We start from the raw sequence: 19241 nt of genomic DNA on the forward strand, positions 1-19241 counted from the left end.
TTCAGTGTAGCAGAGCTGTTTTTAATTCTTACTGGGCAAGTCCGAGTAAAGTGTCAAGTTATCTGAAACAAGTCCAGGTCAAGTCTCAAGTCATACAAAACAAGTCTAAACAACAACATTGAGAAACATCTCAAGTCATTCAAGACCATTTGAAGTCTTGTGTCTGTGAGAGTAAGTCTCAGGTCATTCAGAGCAAGAATCGAGTCAAGTCTCAAGTTATCTCAAACAAGTCTTAAGTCATAAATCAAGTCCAAACATCAACATTGAGAATCATCTCAAGTCATTCAGGACATTCAAGTCAAATCTTGTGTCTGTGAGAGCAAGTCTCAGGACAAATTACATGTTTCACGCAAGTCCGAGTCAAGTCTGTCAGAACAAGAGTCAAGTCAAAAATATCAAATTTAAAAATTATTTGAGTCAATCAAATCTATCAGAGCCTGTCTCAGTTTGATTCCCAAGTCATTCAAGACAAGTCTCAAGTGAAATTTCGAGTCTTTTAAGATGAGTCCAAATCTAGTATCATGTCTGTCAAAAACTTCCAAGTTCAAGTGAAGTCTCAAGTCAGAGCTTTCGAAGTAATTCAAGACAAGTCTCAAATGAAGTGTTATAACTTTCAAGACAAGTCTTGAGACATTTGACACAAGTCAGAGTCTGTCACTGTCATATTTTTCTCTTTGTTTTATTGTTTTACGATTTTACCAAATCAGATCTTCAGAACACTGGTTTGTCTCAATTCCAGTATTCAGGCAGTCCCATGAAAGTTAAGCCTCACAGCATTTAACTCCAAGTCTCAAGACAGTGACTGTGCTGTGTAGGCCAGCTGAATTACACATCTGTTTAAACCTAAAAAAAAAATTCTAAAATTGTTCTAGTCCAGCCACAGTGTTATCAAAAAAGATTGCCAGAAATGTCTTCTTCTTGGCTATTTTACTCACCAGGAAGTTCTAATGAACTACACTCAAATGGTTAATTGTTGGAAAGTTATGGTGCTGTAAAGTTCTTTAAAACTCCAAAACATCCTGAATTTAACCTTTCATTTTCATTTTGACTTTTATATCAGACAATGACCTTTTTATAGGCGTATTTCCATCCATTTTACTTCCATTGTGTTCCATCCATCCATCTGCCCATCCACCCATCCATCCATCCATCTATCCATCCATCCATCCATCCATCCATCCATCTTTCCACACTGCTGGTGTTTACTACACCAGCCCAGAGAGTTATCTCATTCCAGACAGGTTGCCAGACATCTGAACCGGATGTGAGGCAGCCGGTAGCAGCCGCTGGAAAGTATGTCTTCCACTTCCTGAGAAAACATTCCTGCTCATATTGTTGTGACTGTTTTATTAGCAAGCTGTAACCCCCCGTGAGGGCTTGATAAATAAAACGTGAAATGGTGCGAATACTCGACAACAGTTGTCCAACATGTTGGTCAAAGGTTTTACGAGGAGATAAAATGGCGGGAGAGTTGGATTGTTACGCAACTAGTACTTTTGAAGTGTTTATTTAGTGTATAGGAAGTCAGACAAACATAGTAAACCTTGCTGTTTTAGCAAATCAGTGGTTGTTCTGAGTCACTTTCAAATTCCTCAAATCCCTGTCGGCACTGAGCAGTCACATCACATTGAGAAACTGCCTCTACCACTAGAGAAAAGGAAATCAGTCCCAACTTCAAGATTTGTGCTTCCTTTAAAGCATCAAAACCATCATATATTGGTGTTTATTTGAACTGGTCCTGTAATGATAATACAAGCGTACTGTATGAAGTGAACTGGTAATGCAGGTGCTCTCAAGGCTGTTACTCCCAGCTCATAGAGGCCTGCAGGATACTCGAAGCAGCAAAATTAAGTTATTTTTTTTTTTATACCATGAACATTTTAGCCTAGAAATACAGGGGCTAAAACCCAAATGTGAGCATGTACTTAGATTTCCTTAAGACAACATTTGACTACCACAAACAGAGAGAGGAGAGTGGAATGGAGTGAAGGGAACCTGAAAGCAAGTTACACAAGACAGGAAAAGCAGGAAAACAGTGTGGAAACATTGACATAGACGTTCATAAAAGTAACAGTGTTTTTCTTTTTGGGAGTGGTTTGTTGACAATCTAGCATTGGCATTTAGCTCAAAGCATTGCTCTGCAGTACATGTGCCACATGTAGAGCCAAGTCGGGAATGCTCTATTGGCATCTAACTGGTTTCATTGGGCATAAATTTGGCCTGCTGCTTGAAACTTTGTGTTTAATTCTTCGACCTGTCATGTCCAGCATCGTGGACATCAGTTTACACTGAGACCTTAATGAGAGCTGATGGGAAATCAGCCTGGGTGTGTCTGAGCTTACTCTGTAGAGTGAGTGTGAGTTCTCACAGTATGTGTTGTGCTGTGTGTGTGATTTCATCCACGTTTTGTACGTGCGTCACCTCATACCTTCGTACATTCCTACAAGGATGCATGTGTGCGTGCGTGCTTGTGTGTGTGTGTGTGTGTGTCCTGAAAAGCATACTGCGTGATCTCACCCTAATAGCCACCAATGTGTATTACCTCATGCTCTCACACATCCCTGCAACTTTGAGACAGTGTGCGTGTTCAGGTTCACTGAGCCGTCCCGGGGCACGACACCAACCAACACAAACATCTCTCATTTATCTTTCCTGTCGTTCTTTCCAGAACGAAAGAATGGGGGGAAAGAAAGGAGGGGTATTGTTTTTGCTAAAGGAGTGGAAAAATAGAGCGAGGTTTCCCCTGAGGGTGTGGTCGGTCAGTGATGTCATGTTGTAACCGGGGTTACTGTGTGTAAGCACTGTTTGCGCATGAGGGGAGATGGTGATTTGGAGTTCCTGTCGTGTATTGTTAAGAGCAAGCAAATAGACAAAGTGCAGTCTTTAAACACGCACTCACACTCGCACGTTAATAACACACCCATTCTGACGGCGAGATGTTATTGGCTCTTGAAGCAGGTGGAGGAATACAATCAGACGTGTCAAACTGGCTCTGCTCACTGCACTACTTTTTCTACACTTTACTATACAAATGAAGGTCTATAAATAGATCTGTGTGTGTGTGTGTGTTTCTTTTTTGCATGAGCCTTTAATTGTATAGTTATGGTGTTGTATAGAGGTAGTATAGTACAGTAGAGTATAGCACAGCATAGCATAGCATAGTATATAACTTTTGTTATGAAATGGCGCTATATAAGTAAAATTGAATTGAATTGAATATATTATAGTAGCAAAGCATAGCATAATATATTATAGTAGTATACCATAGCATAGTATAGCATAGCAGAGCAGAGCATGGTAAAGTACAGTATAGAATAGTACACAAGTACATCAGTGCATTGAGCTAAATGCTAATGCTAGCATTCCAACAACCAGATTTAAATATAATACATATTTTTTGAGATATTTTACATAAAAGTTTCAACCTCATTGTGGCACCAGACTCAGTGGCTCTGTGAATCATCCATAAATGTGAAAATATCACTGCAATCTATGCAGCTATTGTTAAGATATTTAAGTTGGAACCAAAGTGGTGGACAGTCCTTGCAATTCCTGTAGCCATTCTGCTTGTGGTACAAAAACCAAAACAAAATAAAACATATATAACTCCTGTGGTCCCCTAGTGTTGTCACAGTTTGCTTAATGGCTACTGAATGTAGCTTGAATACGTCAATGTTGTAGGGGAAGCATTTGTATTTTCAAAGGTTTTTCTTTTAAATGTGTTCACTTGTCTGTTTTTACCTATATTTGTTTTTTTTCATTCTTCTGTCCACCCCCCCTTCCTTATCACAGTATGTGGTTGCGAACTGGCCCAGGGAGGCTTCTTCGTGCGGCAGGGTGAATACATCTGCACTCTGGACTACCAGCGAATGTACGGGACTCGCTGCTTCAGCTGCCAGGACTTCATCGAGGGGGAGGTGGTGTCCGCCCTGGGCAAGACCTACCATCCCCGTTGCTTCGTCTGCGCCTCTTGCAAGTAAGAAAGAGAATGTGGGAAGTAATGCCCGAAACCATATATAGTTAACGTATGATCTGGCTACTTCTTCAGTTGCAAGAATTGCAATCCTTGACTTTAGCCTTGAATCTGATGACAGAAAGACTTGATACCATACACAATGGAAGAAACATGGCTGGAAAACCAGCATATTTACGATTTTACGATACGATACAATACAATATGGTGTGATATGATACAATAAATATTACAGATCCCACACTGGGTAAGTTCACTTGTTGCAGCAGCTCATAATTTACAGGATGGATAAGGAAAATCTTTCCCTTACACCCCTACACTTACCCTGGTGGCTCAACTGGTAGAGTGTGCGCTCCAACCCTAACCCTTAGGTGGACCATTGTTAAGTGCTTAAGGTTTAGTCAAAGGCAGTGGACATGACCTGGAGTCTTATCTTCTTGAAAGTTTGTTCCGGCATTCCGTTGCATCGTAAAGGCCTCAGCATGCATTAAGCTATGTTGTTGGTTTGTCTAGAAGCTTTTCAATTCATTTGGGAATTTCTGGGGCTGTGTTTAACAATCTATGTTCTATACATATACGTATATTGTATGTCACTTCACACAGTGATTGGTCGAGTGTGCTAAGGAAGTAGGCAGGATTTGAACCTTTGTTTCTTCAGGCTGAGTTTTTTCCATTTTTGTCAGGACCCGAGCACCAACATTCTGAATGCAAAGGAGTCGACAGACATGTACTTAGTAGTATTTAAACATCTATACCTCTATCTAATGTGGAAACTTTTTTTAGCATTTGTTACACTTGAAATGATGAAGAAGTAAGACGAGGTAAATGATCATATGGATGCCTGTATGTCAGATCCTTTCTTTCGACGATAACCCTACCCCGAATATAATATGACTTTTAACCCCAGCCGCTGGGTCCTTAAAGGTCTCAAAAAACATCGTGAAGGTTGTACAAGGTCTTGAACACATTTGAATGCTACATTAAGTCATATGTAATTTACCACAGAGGCAGCCAAACACCGTCAGACTTGAATAGGGCTGCTGTAATAAAAAACATATCTTCATCAGCTGGTCGAGTGACCCCTCCTTGTACTTCCCCATGACTAAAAGAGCTCAAAATTTAAACACAAAAACATCTTTCTCAGGCAGATTTCACACCAGCAGTGTGTGTTTCTTTTACACCCATCATGAACAGCGAGGCCGTTCTGGTGTAGGTGTCATTTTCAAGTACATAAAACTATAATACACACACATGTATAAATATAGGAGGGCTCACGAAGAGACACGTGTCACCGCGAGCCATAGGCATCTTCACCTGTTTCTAGCCATGTATATGCTTACTGACTGTGTAATGTGTGTGTGTGTGTGTGACCAGTGTTGTTTCTCAGGCCTATAAAGGTAATGGGAGCCTCTCCCGGGCAGGAATGCTAAGTGCGTGGTCAGTCAGTGCGGCCACTTAGCCCATTCCCACAGCTAGAGTTAAGTGTCTTTTGAACCCTGGGTGGGTTTTCTGTGTGTGTTCGTGCTATCATACCTCGGCGATCCCAATGCTGAACCTGAGATCAGAATGTTCCAATGTGGCATTTGAGGTTTGTTATGCGATCATCAAACTTCTGCACCCCTCTAATAACAAATATCGCTTTTGTAGTAACAAAACACACACTCTTATTGTGCACCATATATAAATAGGGCTGAGGGAAAGAGAGCAAATGCTGCTTGAGATGAGACTCAGCTGTGTCTGTGCCCCGTGGTCACAGCGGATTTATCATCAATAATTGAGTTAGTTCACTGTAATCTAGCTCTGTTTTTCACTATCGCTGTGTGGGTGCTACTTCACATTTCACCTGCAACAATAATCTGCAATTAATCTGCCTTTATCACTCTACACAGACCATAATCGCAGAGGGTTAGACCACATGTAGAGAAATCCATCTCAGTAAGTCAGTTTCAATTAAATACTTGAATAGAATTAAACAGAGCCAACACACATTTGTTCAGTGCAGAATTAGCAACCCTGACGGCGAAGAGTGAAAAGAGCAGAATAAAATCTTGTTTGTTTAATGTATTCTAGTAGTAGATAGTGTTTACCACGTTCGCTATCTTAGAGCCTATAGTTGAGGTCATGCTCCAGGGCGAGAACACGTTTAGAGATAGCAGTATGTGATTGGTTGCACATATGGCACTGTAGGTGCATAGGATATTTCAAAATAGTGGAAAAGAGAAAGAAAAGCCACCCCAACCTCCTCTGAGCTTAAGCGTGAATTTGTTTTTGGCCCCATCATTATCATCACCAGTTAATTTTGGTGCCTTGCATAACCAAATATGTCATGCATGTTAAGTACCTAAGTTTATCATGTTAGCGTGCTAACATTTGATAGTGAGCACTAAACACAGAGTACAACTGTGCTTGTATGTATGGTTTTGCAGGCATTTTGTATTGAACACTAAAATCTTGATGTAGTGCTACATTAAAAGTTAAGGAATCACCAAAGTTTATTACAATTCACCCTGAGGTGGACATGAATGTCTGAACCATTAATGTCATATCCAATACGAATAGTTGTTGACAAAAGTGTACTGCATTGTGGCTAGAGGAAAAGTCAGCAGATAACAAAAGTCATTAGGATTCTTCTGCCGGTCACAAAAAATCGAATTATATGCAGCACTTTTAAAAGCACAGGTTTCCAGTGCATAATAGATATAACAACGTAAGTGATTCTTTAAAATAGACTGACTAAATATAGGAACCTTTTAAAAGAAATACTTTGTGACTGTTTATACATGAATAACCTATAATCTCAGGGTCACCCAGTCTACCTGGTTGTATTTATCTCTCAGTAGCTGGCTGTGACAGTGCGACAGCAGCTCTAATATCACATTACAGAGCTGTAGGAAGCAATATGTGGCAGCCATTCAGAGCCCTGCTCTGCCAGGGAATCATTATTCTTTCTATACTTGAGTCAGTGACAGCAGCTGTGCTGGAGCAGCACATACAAGCAGCCAGGAGACATTAACGTTGTTTCATTGTGTTTTATAATGTCCCTCTTAACAGTAATGGAATTTGTCTCTAAAGGCATTTTCGCTGGTGATACAATGAATTAATGAATTTGTTTGATATTTCCCTAGCAGCAACTTGCATGTGTGAATGTTGAATCCACTGCCAATGTGCCTTAAGCTGCACTTCCTCTTCTGTTTCAATTTTTAATGTATGACTTGATGATGACTTGGTCTCCCCTGAACAACATTACAGCCATGTGAGGTAGTTGAACGCCTCATTCCAAAATCATGGGCAATAATCTTCTGCTATAACAGCCTCCTCTGGACAGCCTTTCCACCAGATGTTGAAACCTGGCTGCAGTGATTTACTTATTTTCAGCTACAAGAGCATTTGTGTGATCCAGCACTGATGTTGGTTGATAATGCTTGGCTCACAGTTCATTTAAAAGCTGTTGGATACAGTTAGGGTCAGGGCTCTTTGTGGGGCAGTCACGTTCTTCCCCACGAAACGTATATATATATATAGAAAATATATAGAGAGCTGGGCTGGGGGTGCATGAGGGCATTGTCATGACGAAATGCAAAAGGGACAAACCAAAACTGTGGACATAAAGTTGGACACAGTATTTATTGGCAGAACAATATGCATGCAGGCTGAAATCTTTAAATGTGATCAAGGTTCCGTTCTGGGGCCCATGTCTTTTTGCTATTTAGTTTGAGGTTTAGTTGGAATGTTCCATGCACATATCCACTTTTATGCAGATGACACAGTTATTTACTGCTCTGTGCCATCTCATAAAGACTGTTCATTTGCAGTCTGCTTTTTGCTTGTACACCACAGATTAAATAAATTGAAAGTAGTTCTACTTGGAGTTTACACCCTGTGCACTAAAGCTGAGTCCTTACTGCGGTGTCCTGGGTTAGGCATAAACCCCAGAAAAATCCCCCAAAATATGCGAAAATCCTCAAAAATATGCAGGAAAAACTAAAGTATGTTAAAAACGTAAGATGAGTTGATTATGAATTTTATTATAATACAATTAATATAATTTGAACAAAACAAGATATTCATAAATGAAGCAATATTGCATAAAACAGTTATAAAAACAAAAAAATACATGATATTACATAATTTATTTGGTGTCTATAAAACTTTCTTTGGTGGGTGGGGTTCTGTTTGGGATATGTTTTTGGGATATTCTAAAATCCTGGCCATGGCTCAACATGTTGTAACTGTTTTGGAACAGTCTGTTCCTTTGACTAAAAATGCTCAATAAATTTCTGTTTCCTGGCTTTGTTTAGTCATAAATAAATGATTACTTCTTTACTTCATGTGTCAGATCTCTTTCAGGTGTGGGAGGATTTTATTTACTCACCCTGCCTTAAGAAGCTTCTGGGCCACCTTAAACAGTTCTCTCCAGGGATGATCTAAATCTTGTTTCAGAGGATTAGAATAGATTTGTAAACTTTGGGATGCACATCCTGTATCAGTCCGTTCCTGTATCTGATGTTCTGTCTGTTTTCTGTTTGTTTGCAGACAGCCGTTCCCGGCCGGCGACCGAGTGACATTTAATGGGAAGGAGTGTATCTGCCAAAAGTGTACCCAGCCTCTCCCTGCCAACAGCCCTGCACCCATACAGGCTGTCCACAGTCAGTGCTTTGTTTATGTCTGTCTCTCTGTGACTTGCCTCCCTAAAGCACCCTGCAGACTATGATTTGTTACACTGCTCATTATTACAATTTCATCCTTTAAATTGTCACTTTCTTAAATTGTGTTAAGTCATTCGACTCTGAGAAAACCAAAATGCCAAATTCACCATTTTGCTTAATGATTCTCCCACTCCAGAAAGTCGACTTCAGTATTATTTTCCATCATGTATCGACTCACCTCCCTTTGTCTCGTTGTCTTCTTTGCAGACTGCTGTGGCTGTGGGAAGGAGTTTAAAAATGAACAGTCTCTTGTAGCACTGGACAAGCACTGGCACCTGGGCTGCTTCAAGTGTAAAGTCTGCAACAAGGTGCTCAATGCCGAGTACATCAGCAAGTAAGTCAGTCTGGCTACATTCCTTCATTAACTCCCTTCCCTCGATGGTAGTCACAATTGGATGTCAGAAAACGTCTACTTCACTTTACTTAATAAATCAAAATATGACATCTTTATTGCTGAAATTCCATCTTTGCTTAAATTGAGTCTCGCTCTCTGCCCACTAATGTCAAACACCCGATAAAAAATGAAATCCACAGGGACACCCGGTGGCCTAGTGATTAAGATGCACACCATATTCTGTTATTACAGTGCTCCATTTCCTGTTTGATCCTTTACTGTGACCTACATTTTTTAAAGTTAATACTGAAACATTATGCACAGAAAGCTTATAAATAAATCTAAACATGGTACGGTAACACTTTATTTCAAGGGGTGTTCATAAGACTGACATGATACCATCATAAACATGACACGACACCTGTCACGAAGTAGGCCAGCAGCAAGCAAAGCTATAAAGAAATCTATAAATAACCTCGGTACTCTACTCTGTCGTCAAACGGGGCCTTATAACATTTAATGACATCTTCATGACAGGTCCAAAATGTGCCACTCTACTAGAGGTCAAGGGAAATATTCATGACACAGATGTAATGGTCTCATGACAGCCAATATCAAAACTAACCATGTGGCTTAATGTAATGCTAACGTATAGAGATGAATTAATGATTAAAGTCAACATCTTGCAACTTCTCAAACAATGTCATCTTTGCATTAAAAGTGACATAACTGACAGTAATGACAACATCATTCATAAAGACTCCTACATGTTCATGACAGGTGTCATGTCAGTCTTATGCACAATATCAATAAGGATTAGTATAACAATTTAACAATTTATTCTTATGTTCTCTGGCCCCGTAGGCTAGGGTTGTGTCAGTTTAGCCTTAAAAAACAGGTTTGGGAAATATTATAAAAAATCTATACAATACTTCTAATTTTTCACTTTAATCCTTCCATTTAATCATTTATATCGCATTTTCTGGATGTGTAACACTGTTTTGAAAAGTGCTACCTGTATGGTACATAAATAATGAATGAATTTTTATAGAAAATTAGAGATTTAGAGAATGTTGTTCTCTGCCACAGCTTCATATTCCTGTACTTCATACAGTGATACTGAGCTGAAATACAAATATCTCAGACAGATTAAAATTAGCATGGATTTGATCAATATTTGAACAGAATTGTTGGCTAAAAGCATTGTAAAACCATCTTTATTGCAATGATATGCTGGCAGAAATATTACATTTTAGCTCTAACCAGCATTTTTTTGTATTTGATGTAAAATATTTACAAATGATCAAACTATAACTTGATCACCTCAGTTGGATGTCTGCAGCGGGAGCTCCACCCTGCACCTTCTTTAATCGCCTGCTGAGCGCTGTCAGCTCAGACATGTTGCACACGGAGGATTCAGAGGCTCTGAGCTGTCTCCCACGTGATATGAAGTGTATCCTCTGCCCCGCGCTGTCTCAGATCTGCTGACTTGTCCTGTGTTGTCCTATCAGGGATGGAATCCCCTTCTGCGAGATGGACTACCACGCCATGTTTGGCATCCAGTGTGAGAGCTGCAAGAAGTACATCACTGGAAAAGTCCTGGAGGTAACATAACGGCACTGACGGCTTATTTGTAGAGGAAATACTCACTCGGGGTCAGGTACAGGAAGAGAAATGGATACAATAATGACAGATTCATGAATGGACGAACTGATGGGGAGAGAGAGATAGATAGACATGAATCTGTGACTTTTTTTTAAAGAATGGAATTTGGATAAAAGAGAGGAGACATAATTCATTCAAATGAACTTGAGCCCTACAGCCTACGTCTTTTGCTGCTCTGCAGGATATTTGTCAAGTCTGAGATAACAGATTTTCTGTTGTTCTGGAAGTAAAAGTCACATTCAGTTCCAGCAAACACAGCAGAGAAAACGTCCAAGGATTGCATGGGAATAAAAACGTCCTGTTGAATAAGAAAATATCTGTTGTTTTGTTGATTATAATTCATAAAACACAGCCTGTGTTACATACTGGGCTCATAAAGCTGAAAAGAAATTGGGTTGCATTAGGAGATGTGTAGGATCCGGCTTTTCTTGGGGGCATTACCTCTACAAGGGATTAAAATTCAGGATATCTCAGCCTTTGCTGCATGCTGTGAGCGGCCTAATTTTAACATGCAGCATTAAATCATAGGCATGCCCCTTTAAATGACATTGTTTACCGTGTTGTCCTTCTACTGCAAATATTTTAACGTAATGCATCCTGTTACTTTATGTACCTCGTACATCTTATTCTCATATTTCCACTTAGCAGACTCCAGTGCTGACCCCATTTCCCCAAAGCGATCATTAAAATTTCATCACATCTTATACACTGCTAATGCAGATACATGAGAAATGCTTCTAGAATCGCTACCTGTGCATGTATGTACAGATCTGGGACCAGCTCCTTTTTATGTGTAACCATAGAGGGTTTTTTTGGGGGTTTTTTTTGCACTTTGGCACCATCGATAGCAGCATGAAAAGGAATAGTGCACAGTGCAGCTTCTAGAGGCTAACAGGGTTAGCTCTGCTGCATTAGTCCCTCTGTAGCCTGCTGCATGTGGGTCCACAGGGAATACCCAACCGACCAGTATCCACTCTCTTCAGCACAATCTCTCGTTTTTTTCTTTTTTTGCAGGATAATGCCTTTGAGCTCCTCTCCCCCTCAGGCAGGTTAACGTTCATTGTCACTCACTCTCAGGTAGTAAAATGAAGCTGTGCAGCCTCCTGTTCTAGAAAACTCCAACAGCTCAGCTCCCTCGTCCCTTTTTTAAAAAGTCATTACGTGCGGCGCGTTACATTTTTCAACCGTCTAATTAGATATGAGGTGTTAGACTCGTCACCCCCAGGTTGTCGCTGTCATATAGTCAGGTGTGAGTTGTTTGTCTGCATGTGCGTGACCTGATTTGGTTTGCGTGAGCAGTATATATAGAGAGAGAACAGAGAAGACAGAGCTTCACTTTGTAACAAGTCATGTGGGAAAGTCAGTGAATGGAAGCATTGCACCGTGAAATGGGAGCAAAAGTCTGATTTTGGGGTGAGGTTGTTTCACTTCTTTTTAACGCATTTTTCAAATGTTCTAAAATTTGTAGAAATTTTAGAAAAAATCGGACATTTTACCAGAGCGCTGACAAGGCTAGGAAAGAGGCGTTCACAACGACATGTTGTTAGATATATGCAAAGTCATTACAGGGATATTATACAGGACCTGAGATGATCAAACAAACATATTGATTGTTTCCTGACTACATACTTGCTTTAATTTTTGATGCTGTCATGCTGAATAATGTAACGCACCTCTCACTGCCTTCATGAAACATATTTGGCATACGTTCTGTCTGTAATGAGGGTCATGATATCAGTCGCTAAGATGGTTATTTTTAATTAGCCCCGACCTTTGCAGCGTTGTCACCACACACTTTACACACACTGCTACCAGTCTTTCCGCTACATTGTGCCAGCCCATGCCGCTGTGATACTACAGGCCTGATGATAAAAACACACGACGTGGCTCATGGTTCATTAACTATTTATTTAACGGAGAAAGTCAACAATGAGACAGTGAGATCCTAGACTGACGAGATAAGCAGCACATGTGGGAGGGTCTTCATCACAAACCAGTCACATGCCAAATGAGAAGATATACAAAATAATCACACAGTATATAAATCTACTCCTCACAAAAAGTTTGAGATATTCAGCTTTCAGAGTGCTCCTAAAATACACTCTAACCTTTACAGGTGAACTTCATTTGACCTTCTCTAAACTTTTGAATGCACATGTCCAACTGTTCAGTGTTTCACAGTCCTCTTCATCACGCTGTTCACATTTTGACATCATGACACCAAGACGACACCTAACAATCCTGGTCGGTGTGAGGCTTCAAACGGGAAGTACTCAGAGGGAAGTTAGCACTGAGCGCTGAGTGACACAGAGTGTCATCAGCAGGTTGGAATAAGTCCACTTGTGAACAGCGCGAGACGTCTAGTCAAGCTGTAGTCGATGGTCAAGGATACCTGACAAGTTACTGAGACACTGACAGTTTTTTGTTGTCCTATACCCACTACTTTTGTTAGCTTTTGTTTCAATAAATAGTTTGAGATGACGAAATGATGACTGCATGCTTCTATCTAAATGCCCTACTTTCATGATATAATATCACTTTTTATTTTTTTTCATAAATTTAACCGGAAAGTCAAATATCCCAAACTTTATGTAAATATATAAGAGCAAGATAAAGGCTGTAAATAAGGTAAGAGTTGTTTTAAAATAAACAGAGCTCATCAGGAAATCTGCATCTGACAGAATGCAGGTGGCAAACATGAACTCAATAAATAGTTCCATCTTTTAAAACTGAACAGGCAGAATTTAGACTGGGATCCCCAAGGACAACGATGCATTAGTATTTTTAAAAAGCACTAATTAAAATGGAAACGGTGATGTGAAGTCATTAGGAACGCACTGATTGACAAATGGAAGAATATTTGGACTGAGAATAAAGAACCTGTGAGATATGACAAAAAAAAAGTATAACTCTTGGGTCTGCGGGTACCTGGATCAGGAGGTTTGAGGTTAAAAGTCGGTCTGTTCTGCAGCAGAGGCTCCAGAAGAACTCTGAATCACCTAACTGGATGAATAAGGATTGAGGAAAGAAATTAGTGCTTTATAATTCATCTATTCTTATGATTTAGTAGGAGTTAACTCACTGTGGATATGTTGACTAACCGTTGTCTGACTGTTGATATCATGTCATGCTGAGCTGCGATGATAGATTGAAATAACTGAAGCAATCGTTGGCTGGAATTTTGCTGAAATGAGAAGCCATCAAGTGTGATTACAGAAATATGCAACTCCAATCATTTCTCACTCTCTGCATTATTTGCACAGTCAAATGTATTCCAGCTGTTTGTTAGAAGGCCTGTTATGTATCTCTGGCATTATCATCATGGCAAGCAGTGATGAGATTGCTAAAATAAAACAGTCAGGTCTTTGCAACACGGCCTGCAAGTTGAACAGAAGACGGAGGAGGGAGATTGACAGGACAGCGTCCATTGGCGAGGCATGCAGGTGGAAATCAGTGCAGAGGAATCCGGTTTTAGTGAAATGGTCTGTTGTTCTTCAGCGATGGAGGGATGGGACACGGGATACTCTCCTCGGACTGAGAGAGAGAGGAGAGGAAGAGGAGGCGGAAGAGGAGGAGGAGGAGGAGAGGAAGAAAGCTTTTAGACAGAGGGTCTTGGGAGCTCCTGCCGTGACCTCCGAACAACAGAGCGGCATTATAGGCACAAACAACAATCCCTCTCACTCGCATTCTCTCTTTTCTTTCATCGCGTGACGCTCTCTCACGTTCTCTCCTCTCATAAACACCTATCAGGTTCCAGTGTCTGAAGAGCGGCGGAAACATAAGAAATGAGATGAAAGCGTGTGTGTGTGTGTGTGTGTGTGTGTGTGTGTGTGTGTGTGTGTGTGTGTGTGTGTTAATGACATCAGCCACTTCCATTTCCTACAGTATTGTGTTTGGCCGTCGGGGGAGTCGAGCAGGGCTAAAAGCACCTGTACCTGTGAAGTGTGTGTACTGAGTACAGAGTGGTGGAGTTGTGTTGCTTGAGGCAAGTTTTACCTTACTTCTTACTTTTGTTCTTCTTTAGCACATTACCTCATCCTTAAAAAGATATGAAAAATTATATTACATGCGAACTAATAAAAAATCCAACTTTCTAGTGTTATTCCTCCGAGAGAGGCCCAGCTCTTTGCTATCCTTTGTTGTTGTTTTAAATCAAATGCAAGTTGTCCGAGTGTATCGGTGTAAACGCTGTCTCCAGCCACTCTACCTATGCCGTGCTTGCTCTTTGAAACAGTAAAGGAGCGACTGAGCATTCGAAATGTCACGGCATTTGCTTGAGATCAAAGAGTCTGCTCTGCAGGGACGTATCAAGTCAATAACTGGAGATGGCAGCAGTGGGAGGAGGGTTGAACTTAAACTTTGTTCGTTTCATCTTTGTTAGCAGCTATGGTGTTCGTATTGCTGTTCCCAGAAATCATCTGTCAGTCAAATAGTGTTAGTGGATATGCTCGTATGAGGTTTGCCCACCAAAAGGTGGAACACAAAGTGTTGTAGAGGTAAGCAACGCCTAGCAAAGACTTTAGATTATGTATTTCAGTTCAACATAAAATAATACACTGGAAATTATTATCCTCTGGAGAAAAGGATGAATAAGAACCAAAAAGTTTTGGGGCATCTTCCATCACTGGTCATGTTATCTTCTGTTAGAAACAGCTATAAACCCATTGGTTCCACAAGTTTTCAGTCAAAATTCATTGAACTGTAAGACTGTTGTAAGATGTAACACCCAAGGTCTCTTTGCTATCTCCAAAAGAAAACAATGGCTCACACCAGTGCAACGTGACTCTGCCACTGATCATGTGTTTGCTTTCTCTAATCAGTCATCTCATTACTGTCACTTCTCATGCTGACTTCTTAGTTCTTGTGTTTGTTCCAGAGTCATCAGCATCAATGTGAGAGAAAGCCTCGGTATGCTTTAATCAAAAACGCAGTGCAGATCGCCCGACGGCTGAAATACTTCTCTAAGAGTCACGATTAATTTAGGAAACTCTTGTGATCTCAGGAATTTTCTGTTTGTGGGGGAATCTGTTGGTGGCTGCAAGCCAGCACAGTTAACAGCCAGCTGAAGGAAGTTAATGGCTTCTATTCTTGAATTTAGTACCTGAGGGACCTGAAGGTTTTGGTCTTATAGCCATTGATAGCACCTTTCCAATGGCAGAATTGTCTCGATGGGTAACTTTTCTGTCACTTTTCTTGTGGACAACAGATTACAAGACCCTAAATAGTTTCGAGGAAGGATTAAGAGTGAAACAAGATCTTGTGTACTTCTTCGGTCTGATGCTGCAATCTGGTGAAGCTTCGGTAGGGAATCCGCCATAGCAGCCGGGCATGACAGACTCCGCTCAGAACCCTATGGAGAGTAGGAAAGAGAGGGGAAATAGGTGAAACAAATGGGGTGTGTGGAATACAAGAGCAAAGGGAACCAAAGGGTTAGGAGGGTATTTATAGGACTGTCGGAAGTGGCGTAGTTGAGGTGTGGTCCGGCTCTTCCAATTCCACAATTGTCTTACCAATGACACACATCACTGTTTTTTTCTTTGTGTGTGTGTTCGTGCTGTAGCAATGCCCGGCTCACCAAAATCTATTCCAATTTTCTAAATGGATCACCTTACTCGCCTGACTGGTTTCTACAATTGCGAGATGAAGGGATGGACGAGGCATTAGAGAGAGGATCATTTTGAGAAAGCAGATGGTCCGTCTGTAATTGTGTAAATAAAGAGGCTGGACAGCTTTCTCCCAGCTCTTTACTGCAGCTGTTTCAAAAACCCAAAACTCTACAGGAGTCTCAGCCACAAACCACAGCCCTGGCTGACCAGCTACAGCCCCATTCCTAAGTAAAACATCTAATCATCAGCTGTCAAGTTCATTCCCCCTTGCAAACCACCCTCACCCCCTCCTCTTCCTTGACTTATCAGTGAATGAATATGGTAATTTTCCCCTCATGCAGCCTTGATTCTGACAAAGAAGGGATTTGATTGCCGTGCTATCTCCTTTCCTGCTTTCTCATACTTTCCATGTTTGAATTTCAATCCAGTTCCGTCCTTTTTATCTCTGGGCCTCAATGTTTCTAAGTCAACTTCCTCTTTTCTTTAGGTCTCTGTCTGTTTATCTCTCTCAGTACAGTTCAAATATGAGCTTTTGGCATGCCATCCACAACATGCTGCCAGTTTCCAAGCACCTGACCTAACTTTTATCTCCCAGTAATACCTGGACTTGGAGTCTCCCTGCTCATTTCTGGTCATTTCTTTATGTCTCAGGTTGCTTGCTCTCTGCATCTGCTGTCCATTTGGTTCAGATAAGCATTAAAGCAGGGTGTTATCCGAGAAATAGGGTGTTGACGTCCTGTTTTCTGGTATCGATCCATACTAAGATGACGCAGCAAAGTGGAGGGACCTCAGAGGGGACTTGTGCGTAATCAGGCCGCTGTTGAAGCAAGATGGGATGCCTTTGGGAAGGCACAGATCAGCACGCATCAGATGACTGTTTTGCAAGGAGAGAAAAAAAATGTCTCCATCTTGTTTCATTTAGTTTAGTTCATAAATCCTACGTCTTTTAAAACACGAAAATCTGCCAAGAGTGAGATAATTCTACTTGATCCCAATGATGTTTTCTGTTGTCACAACACAATACAAGACAGAATAAAGCACTTGTGTTGAATAAATCACCACGGTGCAAGTGGAATGGTATTTGGATTAACCAACAGACTGAATGACTTATTAAAAAGGAGGTGATTCTTAGGAAACTTGGACCAAAGTTTTGAAACAACAAAAAAAGAACCCAACTCATCTACAAAAAATACTGTACTACTGAGTTATCCTTAAACTGGGCAATGAATCTACCTAACTGCACTGATGGTTGCTCACAGTTGTAGATCTTCAATCTTCGGTTCAAATCTTGGACCCAAGCTGAAGCCGTCAGATCCCAATGGTTCCCGATAGAAGAGAGAGAACACCAACATGGCAGCAGCGTTTTGAACTGGGGCCCAACTCAGGTCCCTGATCGGTTTTCGGTTACGAGGAACCATGCAGGCCACTGAAGATCTATATCCCCATGGCCCTGCGGTTTCACAAGCCCATAAACAATCCACACTATGACTTCAAAGCAATTTCACAGACATATCCATACTCAAAATGACGACCCCCCCCCTCACACTGCCTTGTGGGTTCAAGCGCTGGAGAGGACATCACCCCCATTGGCTTGTAAATGTCAAGCCACATAATAGCAGCTCCATGCTACACACACACACACACACACACACACACACACACAGGTCATGACAGATGGTGAGCCACTGCAGACTCAATGTTTAGGTTTATTGGGACATTTGTAGGTTGAAGGATGTTTTCACTCCTGATTCTTTAGCTGTGATAAAAAACTGAAGTTTATTGATGAATAATGATCAGTTAAAAGTATCAAAGTCTATAATTAAAGTTGATCAGAGTATTTTCATACCTGTGTTATCTCTATGTTTCTCCACACTTCATGTATCTGCAGTGCTCTTTGTTCAACACAAGTGCTCCACCTTGTGGCCAAATGATAAAACCCAACCTTTACTTTGTAGTCGTTAAGCTGCTGGCACTTTGATCAAGTAATGCTAATTTGAGTCTGAATAACAATTAGCTTAGCAACACTCCCGGGACCGCTAATTCATGCTGCATCTTTTTATAAGCTGATTATGAATTTTCTAATGAACTGTGTCTTCAGGCATACACAGACTTGTTCTTGTATACAGGCACAAACATTAATGTCTTTGCATCATTTTGCTGTTTGGGCTATAAGTGTGATGGCAACTCAAGATGCTGGGTCAAATTTGTTTGACTAATAACTTGATAATAAGTCAGAGGTTTGGTGGTCTGACAAAATATCCACAGATGATGTCATCAGGGTTATCTGAAACTAGACAGTTATATCAGGAAACCCACGCATGAACTGGTGGTGTGCAAAATGTGGGCGCTACCCTGGCAACGAAAAGGATGCTAGTTATGGGAAGTGTAGGACGCAGTGTTTCTGGAACTCGACTCATACTAGGGACTAAATGTCAGGATATCTGTGCTCTTCTTCAACGTTAACCAGTTATTATTTAATGCTCAACAGGCTGGAGAGAAGCACTACCACCCCACATGTGCCCGCTGTGCCCGCTGTGAGCAGATGTTCGCAGAGGGAGAAGAAATGTACCTGCAAGGTAAAAGCTGCTTCTTATACATTATATCTTCAAAATCTTGAAGATCTTTTAGTGAAGCTCCAAATGTCAGGGTCCGTACCGTATCTTTTATACTGAAACACATGGCTGACAACTGTTAGATGAGAAGAAGATCTAGAGCTAAAAATGTAGCGGTGACATGTTATTTCCTCTCACACACCAACAGAAATATATCACCATACCCAATGCATTGCCCCTAATGAACTGGGTTAACAGCCTGGTGAATGAATCATGCCTCAGTCACACCGCCACACTCATAGAGATATTATTTACTGCTGCCATGGTACTGACGCAAAGTAGCAGCTGGTGCTTTGCCATGGGTGATTGATTTGCCTCGACTCAAGTGCTACACTTTGGTGAATA

At 40.9% G+C, this 19241-nt stretch overlaps 1 protein-coding gene across 11 annotated transcripts in view; it reads left to right on the plus strand.

Annotated features, from left to right (window-relative positions):
* ablim2 (actin binding LIM protein family, member 2) overlaps positions 1-19241 on the plus strand; it is a 95304-nt gene that overhangs the window by 45463 nt on the left and 30600 nt on the right. For all 11 annotated transcript variants that reach the window (XM_019271018.2, XM_019271017.2, XM_019271022.2 and 8 more), the window contains exons 3-7: positions 3793-3976; positions 8507-8619; positions 8887-9013; positions 10525-10618; positions 18773-18860. In XM_019271018.2, the coding sequence (XP_019126563.1) occupies positions 3793-3976; positions 8507-8619; positions 8887-9013; positions 10525-10618; positions 18773-18860 (606 nt within the window). The remainder of the gene's footprint in view (positions 1-3792; positions 3977-8506; positions 8620-8886; positions 9014-10524; positions 10619-18772; positions 18861-19241) is intronic.

The sequence above is a fragment of the Larimichthys crocea genome, chromosome XIV (assembly GCF_000972845.2).
Source record: "Larimichthys crocea isolate SSNF chromosome XIV, L_crocea_2.0, whole genome shotgun sequence".
In the NCBI taxonomy this organism is placed as follows: Eukaryota; Metazoa; Chordata; class Actinopteri; family Sciaenidae; genus Larimichthys; species Larimichthys crocea.